Genomic DNA, 14,505 nt, shown 5'->3' with positions numbered 1-14,505 from the left:
CTAATGGGCCTCAATACTATGAGATTTTAAGTGTCAAGTGTTAACCTACGCAGCAGCTAGGGCGCACGTTAACAAGGACCATTCAACAATAATATCATCAGTTTTTTTTTTCTAGGTTCGTGTGTGAATCCCCTTCTTCCGCATCAAAAAAAAAACAATCTACAGACAGACAATCGTCTTGTCCTGGATTAGGGTTTCATTTTCTCCACTGTCTAGCAAACCCACTTCTTCCGATTGGGGCGGGGATTCAATGCCTGCGAGTTCATCTGGGGAACCTGTCACCGAAAATCCTATACACTCCCAATCTCGCCTCCGGTTCTTGCTTTACTTGGAGTGTTAGAATTCGCTTCTTTACTTGATGGCTCCGAGCCGCAGGAAAGGCGGTGGTAGGGCTGCCGCCGTAGCTGCTGCCTGCCGAAAGCGGAAGGTGGGCGACCTTGTGCTTGCCAAAGTCAAAGGTTTTCCTGCTTGGCCTGCCGTGGTATGTATTTATTATTCTCTTTTGCGTTTGCTTCTTTATGGATGGCCTATAAGTTTCTCCACATGTTACCAATCCTATTTATCTATCTAGGGTTTATTTATTTGGACATGTACCTGCTTCTCCTAGGATTGAAAATCATGTTAAGTCGATTCTTTCTTGTCCGATTGTAGACTGAGTTTTAAGTTCTTCTGCCTAATCGATATGAGGTTTTTCTCAAAGGAGCTGAAATCCATTAATTCTTGTTGTTAGTAGAGACGGGAACACAACTAGTTTAGTTTGTCCTTGTTTCAGCCGCATCTGATATCCCATAATATTTCTCCTCTCTCAGCGCTCTCCTTTTTAGCTTCTATTTTTTCGATCTTCTGGTCTTTCTGCTTATTGTTGGATGCGATTTCAGGTTAGTGAGCCTGAAAAGTGGGATGCATCACCCGATTCGAAGAAAGTGTTTGTTCACTTTTTTGGAACACAACAGATGTGAGTTCTTATCCCTTTAACCTTTTCCCTCTTCAACCCAGCCTGGTCTACACATGTGGGTTCATTTGAGCTGTTAATGTTAATTTAGTTGCAGCGTAATAAATTTAAATATATAGATTTAAGTGTGTAATTTTCACCCTGGGGGTTCCCTGTTGAATCACTCACATCGTCCTTATGTGTAGTGCCTAATGTCTCTGTATCTAGATACTTGGGAACATTTGCTTCTTGTTGGACATTTAGTTTATGCTGTTGGGTTTAACATAGTTATCTGATTTGGTTTTGGTTGCATTCTTTCCCTGCAAAGTATCTTTTTCATGTTTGTTTATAAGAGTACAGACACTAGTAGGACGTTTTTTAAGTTAAAATATTTTATAGTTAGATTGTGCTTGAAGCTTTTGGATTGGTTTATTTTTGTTCTCCTTTGAAAATTGTTCTCAATCTGTTAGGTTGAATAGAGAATAGTGATGAATTCATTGTAGTCTAGAGAGCATTCTGTGAACAGCAGCTTTGCAAGAGCCAAATTTTCTCAGTGCTCGCTTTCTGCTTTGCCCTCATAAATATCAGTGAGAATTTTGTTTGTATGTAATCATATGGAGTTGGTGACATTTTCTTGTTTTTTTTTTTTTTGTAATTCATATGCAGAGCTTTCTGCAATCCTGGCGATGTTGAAGCATTTACAGAGGAGAGGAAGCAATCACTTTTGACAAGACGCCATGCGAAAGGGTCAGATTTTGTTCGTGCTGTGAAGGAGATTATAGAGAGTTATGAGAAGCTTAAGCAGCAAGAACGAGCTAGTGATCCCAAATCTGCTGAAGAAGGCACTCTTGGGAGTGCTGAGAATACAACACTGATGCCTCAGGTCATTGAAATTCCAACTGCGACAAGTCTAACACAAATGAATTCTGATCCTAGTCATGGTAGAGATGAATCTACTCTGCTAAATGAGGATGCTTCAGCTGCTGAACAAATGCTAGCCCTGCGTGATAACAGTGGACCACGTAACAAAGCCTGTGACAGTGCAGTTGTTAAAGAACCACGCAAGATAGCTACATATTCTTCAAGGAAAAGAAATGGAGGGGTACGATCTCAAAATTGTGCTCCACAAAATGAAACATGTCCAGTTCAGCGCTCGAAAAGTCCATCAAGGTTGCAAACAGAGAAGCTTCAAAGCTCCATGTTACAAAACAGCGATGGTGGACAGACTATTGATGACGTGGAAGACGGAGCATTAAGAAGGGAAAAAAGGATCAGAAGATCATCAGGTCATTCTGAATCAGATGATGTGGCTACATCATCTTTAAATTCCCATGGAAGTGACGAAGAAAATGCCTCTGAAATTGCAACGGTTGAATCTGATAATAATAGGAATGAAGGCAATGGTGTAGATTCTGGTTCCAAAGTCGAACAAATTGATATTGGTGGAAAGTTTCTCGAAGGAGACTATGACCTCAACAAGGGGCTAAATTTCCAAATTAATATCATGGTTAAGAGAAAGAAGAGAAAGCCGACCAGAAAACGTGGAACCAGTGATGTTGTTGATCCTCAGGCTAAAGTTGAAGGAGAAGCAGTTCCTGAGGCTGGAGCACGTAATAATGTTCAGACATCACAAAATTCTCATGAAAAGTTTACTGAGAGGCCTTGTGAAGAGAATGGGGATGAGCACTTACCTCTGGTGAAACGAGCCAGAGTCAGGATGAGTAGAGCATTTTATGGTAATCATGAGGCCAATAGCTCTTTGCAGGCGGAAGAAAGATCACCCAAGGACACTGTGGTCAGTGCAACAGCACAGACAAGCCCTTCTGATATCATTTCTAGTCATGATACTTTTGCAGTTGAAGAATCTAAATTCTTTGAAGTGTCTGCTAAGCTCTCAGGGGACATGGTCAATGTAGCACCATCTCCCGTGGAGAAATCTCATGATGGAATGTCTCCATCTGAGGCTTGCGTTCAGACTGTGAGAGAGAGAGAATATGCTATGGGGTGGAATGAGCTTAGCAAGACACCAGATGATAAATCAGCTGGACCCCAATATAATCAAGTTAGCAGTTTGCCAGCTGGCGAAGCTCAGACAGCTAGCGTTCCAGAAGCTGTGTGCCCTGAGGTCCTGAAGCTGCTAACTAGTGAGTCTGATCTTCCAGCCGTACAATACTGTCAAGTTGCTAAAATTGAACCCTCCATGGATCCTAATACTGTGGATTCATCTGCAAACAATGCCTCTGAGATATGCTCATTAAGCATACCTTCTCAATTATCTGGCCAGGACAGGAGCAACGACCAAGATGCTTGTGTATCATTGGAAAATTCTCGTGAATATCTGAATGAAGAAGGCAGTAAAATTGATGCTTGTGTGGCTCAGGTTGTTCAATCTGAAGCTATAGAACATTCTCCATCGTCTTGTTTAGTGGTGAATAAGCAGGAGACTGAGAACATGCCAAAAACTGTAAACATGCTGCTGAAAGAAGGGCATGGAAGTCTGGGTGAAGAATGTGCTATTGTCGAACCAGCTCAATGTACTCCAAATCTACCCATCTCCGCAACTGAAAGTGATGTGATAGTTGGTGAAAATGTACCTTTGAATGAAATAGGGTGTACCAAATGTGAGGACGCTGTTGAGGACAGTAGGCAGCTCAAAATGATGTGAGTCTCTATTGTTAGTATTTCTTTAGTGCCTCTATTCTGCTTTTACTCGTGAATATTTTCTTTTAATGCTAATCTCTACTGTTAGTATTTCCTGTACTGTCTCGAGCTCTCTTGGTAGAAGTTTCTTTTTGAGCCCTAAAGCACAGAAGGAATTTCTTATTTCCTCATACAAAGAGTGATGTAGCACAAAACTAGGGTTCTGTCTGTAGTAGAGATTCACAAAAGAATTATGTTTCCTATGATTATTATTTATTTTCTTTGTATATTTTCCTTTTAGGATTTGTTCCTAAGTATTTCGATTCCTATTATAGTTAGGTTTTTCATATTTAAGTTTTTTGTTAATTGTTATGGAGTTGTAGGCAGACACCAGTAAGCTTCAGTTTTTTGTTATCTTAATGTTTGCGGAGTTCCAATGATAAGACAGGCTTCTGCTTCACCACTGAACTAATACTGCGTGTGCTATTGCAGTGGTGAGACTAATGATCAAAAGCAGCAGGTCCAAACCAACAATTCTGTCTTAGTATCTGAGAACCTGTCAAGAGAAAAAATGAGTTTTTCTCCTGCTATTACTGCAGACACTCCTGCGAGGGGCACTCCACATAGCAGCTCAGTTTATTACCACATTTCTACTTCAGAAAGTGCAAATGATATGCAGAACAACAGTAGTGGCAGCCCAAATATTCCAACTGGTGAGAAGAAAAATGATTGTGATGCCATTGTCAAAGAAGAAGAGAAAATCGAAACAGGTGTATGTCAGGGACAGAAAGTTGTTAGTTGTGATGTGCAATCCACTCGTGAATCTTATGAGGATGCACTTTGCTCATTGGTGAGGACAAAGGAGAGTATTGGCCGAGCAACTTGTTTGGCTATGGACTTGATGAAATTTGGTGTGTCTGCAAAGGTAGCAAAATTTATTTTTCTGCAATTTTTGATTACCTATCTGTTGCCGCAACAAGTCATATAGAGGGTGGGTCAGCTTTTGCGGGTTTCAAATTTGTTGTCCTCATTACTGACGTATTGTTAATATAGTACCTAGATATGTTGCATCTGTGTTTTTGAAGCAACATTTTCTATAGTAGGCCATGTAGATAGAATAATAGTACGTATCTTTGGGATAGAAGAGGCTGCATAATAATTTCGATAAATCAAACATAGTATTAAGGTGAATCATGCTATTGTTTCATGTGCTTCGTAGGATACTGTTGACAGCCACCACTTCTTGGAAGGGTTGGGCAACAGATTATTTGAGTATTTTTGGATTACCTGGTTGATGAAGAAGGGATGACTTTTGCATATTTTAGTGTGTTTTGTGAGAGTATTCTCGTTTGCAGTATTCGTTGTTAATAAGTCTTGATGAACCTCCTGAACTAGGCTATGGAGATTTTGGCTCATACTTTGGAGAGTGAGTCAAATTTAAAGAGGAGGGTGGACTTATTTTTCCTTGTGGATTCTATCGCTCAGTGCTCCAAAGGTCTGAAAGGTATGTCGTATGTGCAATGAGTTTTGATAAGCCGCATCAGCAAAGTTCTAAATGCGGAATTGACCTTGAATACTACCCTATTTTTCAGGTGATACTGGTTGTGTTTATCTTTCAGCCATTCAAGTAATTTTACCTCGTCTATTGGCGGCTGCTGTACCTGCTGGAGCTACCACACAAGAAAATCGGAAACAGTGCTTAAAGGTATGCAATAATATTTGCTAGCTCTTTCGGATCGTTATTGTTTCTCAACCTCTCTGCTATTTATAGGTTTTGAAGCTTTGGCTTGAAAGACGGATCCTGCCTGAATCTATTGTTCGTCACCATATAAGAGAACTTGATTCACATAGTATAGTTCCTGCTTGCCTCTATTCTCGGCGCTCAGCTCGAACAGAAAGGTCGTTGGATGATCCTGTGAGAGATATGGAGGATATGCTGGTGGATGAATATGGAAGGTTAGATTTTTCGTTTTTTATTTAATCTATATATGTACCCCTGTCTCTAGATTCGTTAAAACTAATTCATCTTTACTTATCAGTAACTCAACTCTCCAGCTCCCTGGATTTTGCATGCCCGCATTGCTTAAGGATGAGGAGGGAGGGAGTGACTCGGAGGGAGGGTGTGACTCGGAGGGAGGCAGTGACTCGGATGGAGGGGATTTCGAGTCTGTCACCCCTGAACATGAGTCCAGAATCCTTGAAGAAAATGTCTCGTCATCCACGGCTGAAAGGCATACGCTTATATTGGAAGATGTTGATGGTGAGCTTGAAATGGAAGATGTGGCTCCGCCTTGGGGAACTGAAAACTGCACACACACTGATCAAGCTGATAATACAAAGGTTTCCAATTGTCAGCTTGGACAGCAGCATCGGCCCGTCTTTGGCACTTCACATCAGCATATGTCCTTGTCATCTCCACCACTGCCATCTTCCTCGCCACCACCGCCACCAGCTCCCCCTTCACAGCAGGGGGAGTGTGCCATGCCTGATTCCTACTTGAATGGGTTTGAAAATGGAGGATATCGCAACGTGCATGTACGTTTGTTTGTTGTAAAATCGTTTTACAAGAAAGATGATGATATATCTTGATATGGTCACTTATCCTATTGTTATTGGTAAATATGCAGGGAGATCAACAGGCTGGTCCTCTTAGGATGAACCCGCCACTGTCTGGAAGCACAATGCATTATCAAGGTCCGGAGTCGTCTTATATTTCTGGTGTACAACTTACGAATAGTATTCCACAGGCAGATGGTTCTAATTTCCAGCATAGGCCTTATCCCTCTCATCCTCATCCACATCCTCCTCCCCCTCCACCGCCACCACAGCATCAATTCTCATTTAGAGAGCCGGGCCACGTTTTGAAGTCGCATAGGGACGCTCCATCGTACTCCCACAGATCTCATTATGTGCCGAATTGTGATGAAAGAAATTTTCATGATAACCATGAGAGAATGAGGCATGCACCATTCGAGAATAGAGATAATTGGAGATATCCACCATCTTCTTCTTATGGTGAGGCCTTTTACAGTCATGCGTGTGTTAATTATATATATATATATATATATGCTTTCTAATGTAATGATGCGGGAATGGGAAGTCTGATATGATCGTCTCCTCGCAGGTTCGAGATATCAAGATGAACACAAAGCTCCTTATCCATCCAGTTCATACAATGGTGTCCGGTGGGATAATCCTCCTCGCCAATATAATAACAGACCCTCTTTTCATCCGAAGCCGCATTCTGAAGGTCCTGCTCCAGTTGGAATGAGAGGTAAGGAGGTTGGAGACGTTTATAATCCTTGGCCTTGTAAGTATTTAAGTAGTTTCCTTGCTATCGAGGAACCCACTCGTGCTCAGAATGAACAACCGTAGGGACATGAAAGGCTAATTATTTTACTCATCTTCTAGTGAGCCATGCGCAACATTCATATGGTAGGATATAAATTTTAGTGGAATCATATTATAGGTCGTTTTCTGACATTTGAGGTTTATTTGGCATTTAATGATGAAGTAATATAGGGAATAACCCCGAGTATCATTTGTTTATTTGCAGATCCGGGAATGTGGCATCAGAGAAGTGACTAGAGAAACTTGAGAGAGTTATAAACTGGTAAACGAAGAGGGTGGTGTGAAGCAAAAAAGCCAAAACACCGAGGTGATGTGGCTCTAATTTAAAAAGAGAACGGTTATGTTGTTGAGGTGAAATAGTGATATGATAAAGAAGTGAGAGTGTACATACATGATTTCGGAATCAGAATCACATGCAATGCAGATTGTGAGGAGATGGTTAAAAAAAAGAAAGCCATTTGTAGAGATCGAGTTAGTATTTATATGCACTCCTTTGCTTATTCATTGTTTTTTTTTTTTGTGTCAACATTATTTTGTTATGTGGGTTTTGACCTTGAAGTGTATGATGTATATCAGTATATTCATCTCTTATAATAATATTCCTACTAAAAAGTTGGTTTTTTCTTTTTTGAAATGGAATGATAGGGACTTTTCTCTTGAATATAGTACAGACTAGAGAGAGAGAGAGAGAGAGATTGTTGAGAATACTTTCAATTTTTTTTTCTATAATAAGGCAATAATGCAATTTCACATTTATGTAAGAATGAAGTAAAAAGGAGAGAAGACTAGAAAAACAAGGAGGAAGTCTTTCCCTTTAAAAAGGGTCAAAGAGGGTTCCTTAAATAAAAGGTTGGTTCCTCGTGAGAGAAAGTCTTTCCCTCTAATTTCTCTAGAGAGACAGAGAGAGAGAGATAGCTAGAGATGGGTGCTTCTGCTTCGGTTCCCGAGAGATCCGTCCATCAATTCACTGTAAAGGTATTCTCTTTTCGCTCATACTAGAGGAGGAGGTTGCATCGGCGCTGTGATATTTGTTTATTCCTTATCGTTGTTGTTGCTGTTGTTTCCTGGGAATTAGGATAGCTCCGGCAAGGACCTGAATATGAGCATTTACCAAGGGAAAGTCCTCCTCATCGTCAATGTTGCTTCCAAATGGTTCGTCTCTTTTGTTCTTTTGCTATTTTCTTATTCACCTCTAATCCTTAGTTTTGTGCGCAAACAGCGGTTTCACCGAAACAAACTATACACAGCTCACCGAACTTTACCGGAAATACAAGGACCAAGGTCATTGATTATATTACGGCCTTTTTTGTTATGCAGTTGCAAGCTCATCTCCTTTGTTGGTTTTACCATTTCATGCTCTCTCGTTTTCAGATTTTGAGATCTTGGCATTCCCTTGCAACCAGTTTCTATACCAGGAGCCCGGCACAAGTCAAGAGGCTCATGAATTTGCCTGCGAACGCTTTAAGGCCGAATACCCTGTTTTCCAAAAGGTACGTAGGGATCAAGACTCTTGGAACAAGTTTATTATCTTATTATGTTAGGCTGCTGTGACTTGTGGTATGTTCGTTTATAACAAGAAATTCATAAACATGCACTTAACAAGTCTTGATTTGTGAATGTTGGGTTAGGTACGCGTAAACGGTCAAAACGCAGCACCAATCTATAAATTCCTTAAGGCAAGTAAACCCACCTTTCTGGGTTCCAGAATTAAGTGGAACTTCACCAAGTTCTTGGTCGGCAAAGATGGCTTAGTGATTGATCGTTATGGCACGATGGTTACACCGCTATCAATCGAGGTATCCGTTCTTTATATATCCAAAGTACCCATGTAATAAATGTTGTCATTGTCAGTGATCCGATTTCCTTCTTTTGTTAGCAGAAAGACATCAAGAAAGCTCTTGAAGACGCTTGAAAACAACAGACGAGATTGCCAATTAACAATCACGGTTAATTTTGTAATGTAAATTGCAGCTTTTATGTCGAAATTTCTTTTTGGACATGTTTCTCTGTTTAGTGTATAAAAAAAGAATTCCTTTTGGAAGAGTAGGTTGCTGTTTTCAAATTTTTTTTCCAAAAACTATTCTTAATGTTCCGGAGTTAATGATCGTTATTGATTGATACACCACCGACTCATAATTAATTTTAGAAATTAGGGATGCATCTTTATTTGTATACCAATTACCAAACACTCTATATATCAAATAAAAAGAAACACTCTATAGAGAATGGCGACCAATCTCCCCGTTTATTCATCATCTTCAATAACCTAACATGATATCTAACACTCTGTTAGCCATCATGTTAGGTTAAGCCAAGAAATTTGAACACATAATAGAAAGAATAAAACAGAAGAGAAGAGCTAACGACATTTTAGACATTTTAAATTTCCAATATATCGCGGCAAACCAAAAAAAAGAAGAAGAAAAATACATGCATGACAGGCATTTTTTGAAATAATTTATCAGAGTATTGAAATAGTATTTTTTTTGCTGAAATCATGTGTAAAAATGAACTCGTAATGAAAATATCTGACAACACATGCATAACAGGTTAAAGACTTTACACGTCGATTGGGCTTATAAGTTCAACAGGATAAGAGATATGAAAAGCAACGGGAGAAATGGAGAAGTAGAAGATTGAGCGAGGCCGGTGGGTTGCATGGGCTGATCTACGGGTCGAATTCCTGATTTAGTTGTGGGTCCCGTTGGTCCATCCGCGGGAGTATCCGGTGCAGGTGCCTGTGTTGGTGTTGTCCCCGCCGCCTTGGACGCTGATCAAGTGTGTCCAAAAGAAAATCAAACCCTAAACCTTAAACGCATAACAATAAATATGATTGTCGTAGCTAAATTACTTACCTCCCGGGCTAAAAGCAGACACCTGAGGTGGTGGAGCAATCAAAAATGGAACCTGACCTGCCCAATACATATATGTATATAAATCTATGCATGGAATCAACTGGAACTTATATACACATGCAAATAGTTTGTTTTGAATCTTAGATACACATATAGTTTGTTTATAAAGGAAAAGCAAACTATATGTGTATCTAAGATCCAAAACAAATTTATATGCGCTCGCTTTAAGAACCACTAGCCTAAAACTTTGTTGTTATGTATAATAGTTAGTTAGCGGTTTTCATTGTATACCTGGAGCTGGTAGAGGAGTCCCCGCAGCTGTAAATCAAGCAATGAGTCAATCGTGGTGTTAAAAAATGAGAAATTAATAAATAAAAAAGAGTATAGTAGATTAAAAACCTTGACATTGAATAGGTACACCGCCCATTTTGCAGGCTCGAGGTAGAGCAAGCGCCAGAGTCCGATTGATGAAGCCAGTAGGCAGCGGGACGTTAGCAGTGAGGATGAGGCAAGCACAGCCCATGCCAGTGTTGGTCAACGTCTTCAAGGAGTCGCAGCAGCCGGCGGTGGGAGTGACGGAACCGCCGCTGCTTCCGGTGATGAAGTTGAGACATGGAGTGAAGGTAGAGATCATGGAGGAGGTGCATGGCGTGCTTATCTGCTGACCTTGCCCTCCCAACATAAAGCTTGACATCATCACTACTATCAATGTTAAGCCTTCCATTTTAATTGGCCTGCTTAATCTTCCGGTGACGATGCTTTATAGATATACAATTATTCAGTTTTATATATGATAAAATGGGTGCATTGGAGTTCAACAACTTCCAACTAATATCCTTTCTCTCAATCTCTTATCAACACACAATTTTTCTTTTTATTTCATTAATTAACAAAGAGAAACCAAATAAAAAGAGAAAGTAGCTGAGTTTGGTATACTCCTAGTAATTTTGTAACTTAAGTAATTACAATCTTTAATTAGTTCTGAAAAAGTATACTGGTTCATGTCTACGTGGCGTTGTATATATTGGGATGCATCTAGAACATAGATATGTTTGATAAATTAAAGCCATATAAACCATGTAAAGTAGGTCATCCAACCAGACCTGCCTCTTTGACATTTTCTGGTCAGTTCCTCCTATAATTAAACCAAAGCAAAAACACCAAAGTTGAACAATAATAACTCAAATTATGGGGTATAGAAGAAGCTACGCAATCACATTTGTAGCCCTTGTGGCGGCTCTATGGAGCGTAACAAAAGCACAGCCGAGCAGTTCATGCGTGAGCACACTGACCACTCTCTCTCCGTGCCTCAGCTACATCACCGGAAACTCAACCACTCCCTCACAGCCTTGCTGTTCTCGGCTCGACTCTGTCATCAAATCTTCGCCGCAGTGCATCTGCTCAGCCGTCAACAGTCCGATCCCAAACATCGGCCTTAACATTAACCGCACACAGGCCTTGCAGCTCCCCAATGCCTGCAACATTCAGACGCCTCCCCTCACACAATGCAACGGTATCCCACCTAACTATATTTTTCTATCCTATGCGTTATAATATTGTTTCACTCATAACAGTGTTTGTGAATTAGCGGCCACTGGTCCAACAGCACAGCCTCCCGCACCCTCACCGACGGAAAAGACCCCAGATGTGACACTAACCCCAACCTCATTGCCGGGTGCTCGTTCAGGTACTTACTCCTCTTACTATATATCACCAAACCATCAACGGTTGATTTTAGTTTATTGAATACATTCTCCTTGCACATCGGTACACAGGAGTTGGAGGTGGTTCCAAGACAGTTCCCTCCGTTGGTACCGGCTCGTCCAGCAGGAATGTTGACCCCTTGCCGCTGCATTTTCTTATGTTTGCTGTATTGGTGGTCTGCACTTCTTCTTTTCTTTAACCAATTCTGAGAGTTCATGTATTTGGTAATTTCATTTCACTTGCTGTGCCAGATTGATCATAAGCGAGACATGTTTTTTGTTTGTATTGCTATCTTTTTGTTGATGCCATAAATTACTGAATTTATGGTTGCATATGAAACAACAACTCCACATTTCAAAAGCAAAATCCTTAGACAAAAGTGGTTTTGGGTATTAAGGAGAGAATCATGTCTTTGATTACTATCATACCTTTGATTACTCATATCATATATTCGATTACTACAATATGGATCATTTATGTATAGTACATATTAACTGAAGCATCACAAGGATTAGTTAAGGCGAGTAGAGGAGAATGTGAGGAAGAGAAGAGTGGCGGGAAACTCATCGTCAGAAGATGTTGCGGCAAAGCCAAAGTCTTTAAGAGTAAAGAAGTTTGTACTGACCCGTTAAGTTCTAGCTGTAAAAGTGATTGATAGGGTGAACGGCATTTCTAAAAAAGTTTTTTGTAGCTGCCTAGAGGGATTAATTCTGTGGTGGTTTTACTTTTTGTATTGCAGGCGGTTGACGACAACGTGTTGGATCTAGCACAACGGCATGCTGAATACACTATTGGTTCAGCTTCCTATAAAACACCACAAAACTTTTTAAATGACAAATGATACAAAATTTTAATTATGAAATAAATTACAAAAACATATAAAGTTCGACTGGGACAAGTAAGAATATTTGAACCTCAATTGTTCAATTTCATTCTTAAATGGAGCCTCAAATGGGGAACTTTTAGTATATATGTGTCTTAGAAGAAGCAGAGTTTACGCATGTATTCATTTTGTTATCATACTGTTTTTATGTTAAATTAGTAACAAAAGTTTTCATACTCTCTGCTTATGCCAACATTGGTGGTTACTTATGATTCGTATATAGGTCAGCAGAAATATGTGTCTCATGTTCCTTGGTCTTCCAATGTGTGAAAGCGGTATGCAAAACCAAAAGACTTGGCGGTGGCTTTAAAACAAGATCAGCTTTCATTGCTGCTGCAGCTTCTGGTCCTTGCTACCTATTAAATCAACTCGTGAAACTCACACTGGACAGAGATGTGGACATGATGATAACTTGTCATCCCCATAGTTTCGTTGGTATCTCTATATTTCTCTGTTGATAAATTAGGATTATTATTTTCAGTGGCAAGTTAAAACAATCGTAGAAGCCTTTTACATGGTTTTGATGAAAAGACAATTGATTTCGGTTCGGCGTTCATGGTTTTGAAATTACATGTGATTTCTGTTTGGTTTACATAGTTTTGAAATGAAAATTGATTTTGGTTCGGTTTGCATTAGAATTAATACGGTTTTGAGAAAAAAAAAAAAAAAAAGTTCACTCGAGGCTGTTTTAGAAACAAAGCGAGTAAATGTAAAATAGGCATGATTTTGTGGGTTTACCCCTACAGAAATCGACCACACGCGCTCAACGCGAGGTTCGTGCGAGTGGGCGTGGTCTGGAGCGCGTGACGCGAGATTGGTGCGAGTGGGCGTTGTCTAGTGCACTCTGATTGGCTAAAAAAATGAAAATAGTAGTGATGCTCCTCCTCTATTATTTTGTTTTTCGTCATTCTTCAGTTATGAAAGTTGTGTGGTTTTAAGATGCAATTGAGTTTATTCTGAGGTTTTTGGTTATTTTGAAATCATTGATTAATGTCACCAAAAAAAAATAGAAACTAGATTTTGAGATACTAAAATTTTCATTTTCATTTTGTTCTGCAACCATTGAAAACTAGATTCAGCTGAGCCCCTGAAGAAATCAAAGTGAGTTGAATATATTTCTAAAAATGTGAAAATTGGTAAAAGTTTGTCCTCATTTTGTTAGTTAATGTTTTCTTGACTTTAGGAGATGAACTTTCAACTGCAAAGATCCCATCACACATTAATCTCACTCTCTTCTGCACATTGCATGGTGTGGTGTAGCTATGGTTCCCACACAATTTGTCATATTCATTTACAACAAAGTTCATGAATCATGTTTGAAGTGAATCCTTTTTTTTCAAATTTAGTCATCTCTCGAGGAACTTTAAAGTTAAAAGAATAAGATAAAGCTTCTTGGAAATCTCAGCATTGCACTACCTTTGCTTGCAAATCTAGAATCTGGATTTTAAGATACTTACTCCAACACATATTATTATTACAGGCCGGTGCTTTTGTTCATGTTTGCACCAATGGGACTGTTTTGGTGACACATGGAGGTGTTGAAATGGGTCAAGGATTTGCATAAAAAGGTTGTGTCATTCCCCTTAGTCAGTTTTTGTGTCAGAATCAAGCACATACAAGGTACATCTAACTCGGTTACATGCACTCAGTGGACTTTTTGGCCAAGACAAAACTGATATTGTTCTCTCTTATCTTTTGTGGTCTCTTAATAGGTTCCAAATGCCTCACACACTGTTATTGCTCTCTTGTCGTTTTGATTGCCTCTTAATAGGTTCCTAACGCGTCACCTACTGCTGCTTCTGCGAGCTCTGATATGTATGGTGCTGCAGTTTTAGACGCTGTTGAGCAGATTATAGCTAAATTGGAGCCTGTTGCATCTAAACACAATTTCAACTCCATTCGCTGAGGGTAGCTTTAGAAGAGCTCAAGTGGGGAGATGCAGCTCATACATGGATTTAACCAGGAGCTTTACTCACTTGCAGACCTGGAAACTACAAAATACCTTAAGAAGAAACTTTACTCACAACATTCAGTTTCTCTTCTCAAGGTATGCAACCATAAGAAGAAGCTCTTTGAATTGGTAGCAACAAATTTGAAACTGATGAACCTAAGATTATACTGATGAAACTCATTTTGCTAGT

The 14,505-nt window shown here is 39.7% G+C and overlaps 4 protein-coding genes and 1 non-coding gene across 13 annotated transcripts; 3 read left to right on the top strand and 2 right to left on the bottom strand.

Annotated features, from left to right (window-relative positions):
- The first annotated feature begins 121 nt into the window (after nt 1-121).
- AT2G48160 (Tudor/PWWP/MBT domain-containing protein) lies at nt 122-7,619 on the top strand. 2 transcript variants are annotated; one of them, NM_180154.7, is made up of 11 exons: nt 122-481; nt 879-955; nt 1,598-3,592; nt 4,064-4,496; nt 4,967-5,075; nt 5,164-5,276; nt 5,343-5,527; nt 5,611-6,106; nt 6,199-6,586; nt 6,696-6,845; nt 7,128-7,619. In NM_180154.7, exons 1-11 carry the CDS (start codon nt 359-361, stop codon nt 7,157-7,159), a joined length of 4,101 nt encoding a protein of 1,366 aa, NP_850485.2. In that variant the 5' UTR covers nt 122-358; the 3' UTR covers nt 7,160-7,619. The 2 variants fall into 2 exon arrangements, with proteins under 2 accessions (NP_850485.2, NP_001324922.1); NM_001337303.1 differs by having other exon boundaries at nt 6,696-7,006; nt 7,128-7,605.
- A 94-nt stretch (nt 7,620-7,713) lies between these two features.
- Nucleotides 7,714-9,112, top strand: GPX4 (glutathione peroxidase 4). Of its 2 annotated transcripts, NM_130382.2 has the most exons (6): nt 7,714-7,897; nt 7,998-8,074; nt 8,142-8,203; nt 8,294-8,412; nt 8,551-8,718; nt 8,802-9,112. In NM_130382.2, exons 1-6 carry the CDS (start codon nt 7,844-7,846, stop codon nt 8,832-8,834), a joined length of 513 nt encoding a protein of 170 aa, NP_566128.1. In that variant the 5' UTR covers nt 7,714-7,843; the 3' UTR covers nt 8,835-9,112. The 2 variants fall into 2 exon arrangements, with proteins under 2 accessions (NP_566128.1, NP_001324284.1); NM_001337302.1 differs by having other exon boundaries at nt 7,714-8,074.
- A 166-nt stretch (nt 9,113-9,278) lies between these two features.
- On the bottom strand, nt 9,279-10,610 carry EDA4 (Bifunctional inhibitor/lipid-transfer protein/seed storage 2S albumin superfamily protein). 2 transcript variants are annotated; one of them, NM_130381.3, is made up of 4 exons: nt 10,177-10,610; nt 10,069-10,095; nt 9,778-9,834; nt 9,279-9,692 (listed from the first exon to the last, which is right to left on the bottom strand). In NM_130381.3, the coding sequence occupies exons 1-4, from the start codon at nt 10,499-10,501 to the stop codon at nt 9,499-9,501; spliced, it is 603 nt and encodes a 200-aa protein (NP_566127.1). In that variant the 5' UTR covers nt 10,502-10,610; the 3' UTR covers nt 9,279-9,498. The 2 variants fall into 2 exon arrangements, with proteins under 2 accessions (NP_566127.1, NP_001189779.1); NM_001202850.1 differs by having other exon boundaries at nt 9,778-9,829; nt 10,177-10,534.
- On the bottom strand, nt 9,904-9,986 carry MIR5650. The gene has a single exon (NR_140622.1). It is a non-coding gene; the product is annotated as a microRNA ath-MIR5650 precursor (primary transcript).
- A 276-nt stretch (nt 10,611-10,886) lies between the features above and the next one.
- On the top strand, nt 10,887-14,487 carry AT2G48130 (Bifunctional inhibitor/lipid-transfer protein/seed storage 2S albumin superfamily protein). 6 transcript variants are annotated; one of them, NM_001337297.1, is made up of 5 exons: nt 10,887-11,290; nt 11,366-11,464; nt 11,553-12,799; nt 13,111-13,984; nt 14,077-14,434. In NM_001337297.1, exons 1-3 carry the CDS (start codon nt 10,966-10,968, stop codon nt 11,678-11,680), a joined length of 552 nt encoding a protein of 183 aa, NP_001318446.1. In that variant the 5' UTR covers nt 10,887-10,965; the 3' UTR covers nt 11,681-12,799; nt 13,111-13,984; nt 14,077-14,434. The 6 variants fall into 6 exon arrangements, with proteins under 6 accessions (NP_001318446.1, NP_001324924.1, NP_566126.1 ...); NM_001337299.1 differs by having other exon boundaries at nt 10,946-11,290; nt 13,111-13,233; nt 13,845-14,487; NM_001337298.1 differs by having other exon boundaries at nt 10,946-11,290; nt 11,553-13,233; nt 13,845-13,984; nt 14,077-14,487.
- The last annotated feature ends 18 nt before the right edge of the window (nt 14,488-14,505 follow it).

This window comes from Arabidopsis thaliana, chromosome 2 (assembly GCF_000001735.4).
Source record: "Arabidopsis thaliana chromosome 2, partial sequence".
NCBI classification, from domain to species: Eukaryota; Viridiplantae; Streptophyta; class Magnoliopsida; order Brassicales; family Brassicaceae; genus Arabidopsis; species Arabidopsis thaliana.
This window is presented reverse-complemented; position numbering and strand designations above follow the sequence as displayed.